This window comes from Cenococcum geophilum (genome assembly GCF_001692895.1).
Source record: "Cenococcum geophilum 1.58 unplaced genomic scaffold K441scaffold_137, whole genome shotgun sequence".
In the NCBI taxonomy this organism is placed as follows: domain Eukaryota; kingdom Fungi; phylum Ascomycota; class Dothideomycetes; order Gloniales; family Gloniaceae; genus Cenococcum; species Cenococcum geophilum.
Window position 1 is genome coordinate 47,714 of NW_027137695.1, and position 2,971 is coordinate 50,684.

A 2,971-nucleotide genomic window follows, 5' to 3' on the forward strand; every position below is an offset into this window, starting at 1 on the left:
GGCACCGAGATATTAAGTATATGCTATAGCAACACCGTTGCAGGCAAATATCGAAACATTTTCATTATTTATGGTATGGTCGCATTCGTACCTTGATACTCCAAGGGCTCCCGCCATGCCGGACGGTCTAAGGTCATTCACCGATTTGTACCTAGCGAGGTCGGGAGATTAGTTGTTCTATACCTCTGGCTTATATTACCATTTCAGCGCGCGCTAGAGCAGATGCTCCGGCCGGAGAACACTATATCGTATGAAATGTGGCCGCCTGACGCGCAAGGCACTAAATGGAACTCTGGCCGCTTTACCTATGCCCTTTAGTAAGAAACGGAGGCTGGCCTAGGATGCAGGCTTAATATCCAAACATACCGCTAGGTTGCGATTGCCATCGGTCGAAAGTACCTAAAGACTCAGTCTGCCTTTATTGAGAGTGGTAACGACAGTGGCTTAGAAAAGGATGAGCTAGGATCTTTCGATATAATATATGAAGAGCAGGCAGGCCATATGGCCCGGATAGGCGAGACCGTATATGCGCGTCTTATGGGAGAGTTGGTTGGAACTACCGTAAGCAAAAGGCAACGATTCTAAAGATTAAGTACCGAGTGGCACGCCTTCCTAGCCTTTCTCCCACGTGGCGCTGTGAACACTTCCTCTGAATCCCGAAAGCACGTTATACCTATGGATCTAACCGGCAACGCCAAGCGGATAAGATGGCGCGGCCTAAGAACCGTTAACGCTATAACACAGTTAAAAGCTATATGCGGAGAGCAAGCTGAATTTCGGGGTGCGCAATAGATCGGTATCCACGCAATCTTGCGTGGGGAAAGTCTAGTGGTTATTGTCATGCCAACAGGCGGTGGCAAGAGTCTGATGTTTATATTGTTGGCCGCTTGTGACAATGCAGGCCTTACCATTGTTGTTGTTCCGCTGCTCTCTCTCCGACAGGATCTTCTGCGAAGATGCGAGTTGGCTGGGCTACAGGCCGTGGCATGGGATGGGCGCAGCCCTGCTGACGCAGCATCGATAGTGTTTGTAACGCCTGAGGCGGTTGAAGCAGACAGCTTTTAGATATTTATGAATAGAATGCGAGTCATAGGCCGCCTAGCACGAATCGTGATCGATGAATGCCATACCGTACTGGACGGGAGCAGTAAGTTCCGCGCGCCTCTGCAACGCCTGGGTCGTCTAGCAGCCATGCGAACACAGATGGTGCTCCTAATAGCTACTCTCCCCCCGATAGAAGAGCAGCGGCTTTGGCGTAAGATGCACTTTACCGCTGAGAGTGTTAAGTTGATCAGGGCGCCCACCACCAGACGCAACATACGCTACGCTATCATCGATATGGACAAGGAGCCGGTACGGAGCCCGACTATGGCCGCCATTGACCGAGCCGCTTAAGTCATCGGCCGCTATATTACGGGTCTACCAGAGCCGTGGGGGAAAGCGATCGTATACTGCCACGCGAGATGGATGACCGACAGTCTTAGCAAAAGCCTCCACTGTGCAGCCTACTATTCCGAATCAATTGACCGAGAGGATGTGCTTGAGCGCTTTATTTCCAGTGACAACGGGACCGTTGTCGCCACGAGCTCGCTAGGTTTGGGCGTTGACGTACCCGGCGTGGACGCAGTGCTGCACCTGGGAGCTCCGAGGTCGGTTGAAGACTACGCCCAAGAGAGCGGGAGAGTAGGCCGCGATGGAAGGGTGAGCCAGGCTGTTATTTTTCTTGGCAACAGGCTTGATGCGCCTGTGGACAGTGATTAAGGCCGCAGGGCAGCTCTGCTGGACTATCTCTAAAGGGAAGCAGACGTCAAAACCTGCCGTAGGGTGGTACTTGATAAATACCTGGACGGGAAAATAGACGGGATACCGGTCCGGAACGGTTGCACCGACGGTGAGGAGCTATGTGACGTCTGCGCTGCCGAACGGCTGGACGGTTAAGAGTTGGACGTGCCTGTTCTTTCGGACGCCGACGAGGCCGAGTTTGCGATGTAGGAAGCGCGGATGAGCGTTTAGCGATCGAAAGTAACCGCCTCGGTAAGGGCGGAATAGCTTACGCTAGAGCAGCTAAGATACTGTCTCATCTGGTGGACGACACACTACCCAATATGCATGGCCCAGGCCAGCGAAGCCTTACACGATATACGTACCTGTACTACGCCCTTGGCGGGCACCGTTTGGGATGCCGCCAGGAGGTTACGATCAATGTTACGCTTTGCTAAGTTTAGCGGGTGTTATTACTGTATGGTGCCTCAAGAGCTATGTAACCGGTGGACAAAGGATCCTACCTGGGGCTGGAAATGAAGTGGAGTTGACCAGTGCTAATACAGCGAGCTCGTGTTAAGCGTCATTCTGGGTATAACAGCGGCTATGGGGGATGTTGAACAGGCCTGGGTAGAGCGCTTGCGGCGATACGGTACTGACTCTAAGGACATAGAGAGTATAGCAGCGTTCTTATCGGCAAAAGTGGACGCCGATTGATTAGAGGTTCTTAGATTATTGCTTGAGTTAGTGTGGTTAACCCAAGTAGTGAAGCAACGCTAAGTTGAGGGATTGCTACCTTAATAAGGGTCTTAAATGGTGTTATAGACGGTAGAGGTAAATAGCAATATAGATGGTAGATGGTAATCAAGGCAGTTTTTTGGAAGCCTTCCTAAAAGTTACCCCAGTTAACGGCCCAACTATAGTACAATATTAATATATTTGCCCTAGTGATGCAAGTGGTATAGATCGGTTCTAAAAATGAGGCTAAAACCAGTCCAAAATTTGAATCGAATCTTTAACATGGCTGCTTTGCCTAAGGGTATAAAACATCACTATGCTTGCGTATCTGAGTTAGGTAATTCTTTTCCTTAATAACGTTCTGAATTCGTTTTACTTGGCTATATACTAAGTTAGCTAATTTATAGAGGAGGGAATACTAGCCTTACAACTTTCCCTCCTTATTACGACGGACGCGATATATCTCATGCGG

The 2,971-nt window shown here is 50.1% G+C and overlaps 1 protein-coding gene across 1 annotated transcript; it reads left to right on the top strand.

Moving 5' to 3' along the window:
* Window positions 1-1,434: 1,434 nt before the first annotated feature.
* Window positions 1,435-1,938, top strand: K441DRAFT_599146 (P-loop containing nucleoside triphosphate hydrolase protein; the record flags this gene model as incomplete). Its single annotated transcript, XM_067645141.1, has 2 exons — window positions 1,435-1,753; window positions 1,802-1,938. Coding segments are annotated over 2 exons (456 nt in total), but the record flags the coding sequence as incomplete, so codon positions are not given.
* Between the last annotated feature and the right edge of the window lie 1,033 nt (window positions 1,939-2,971).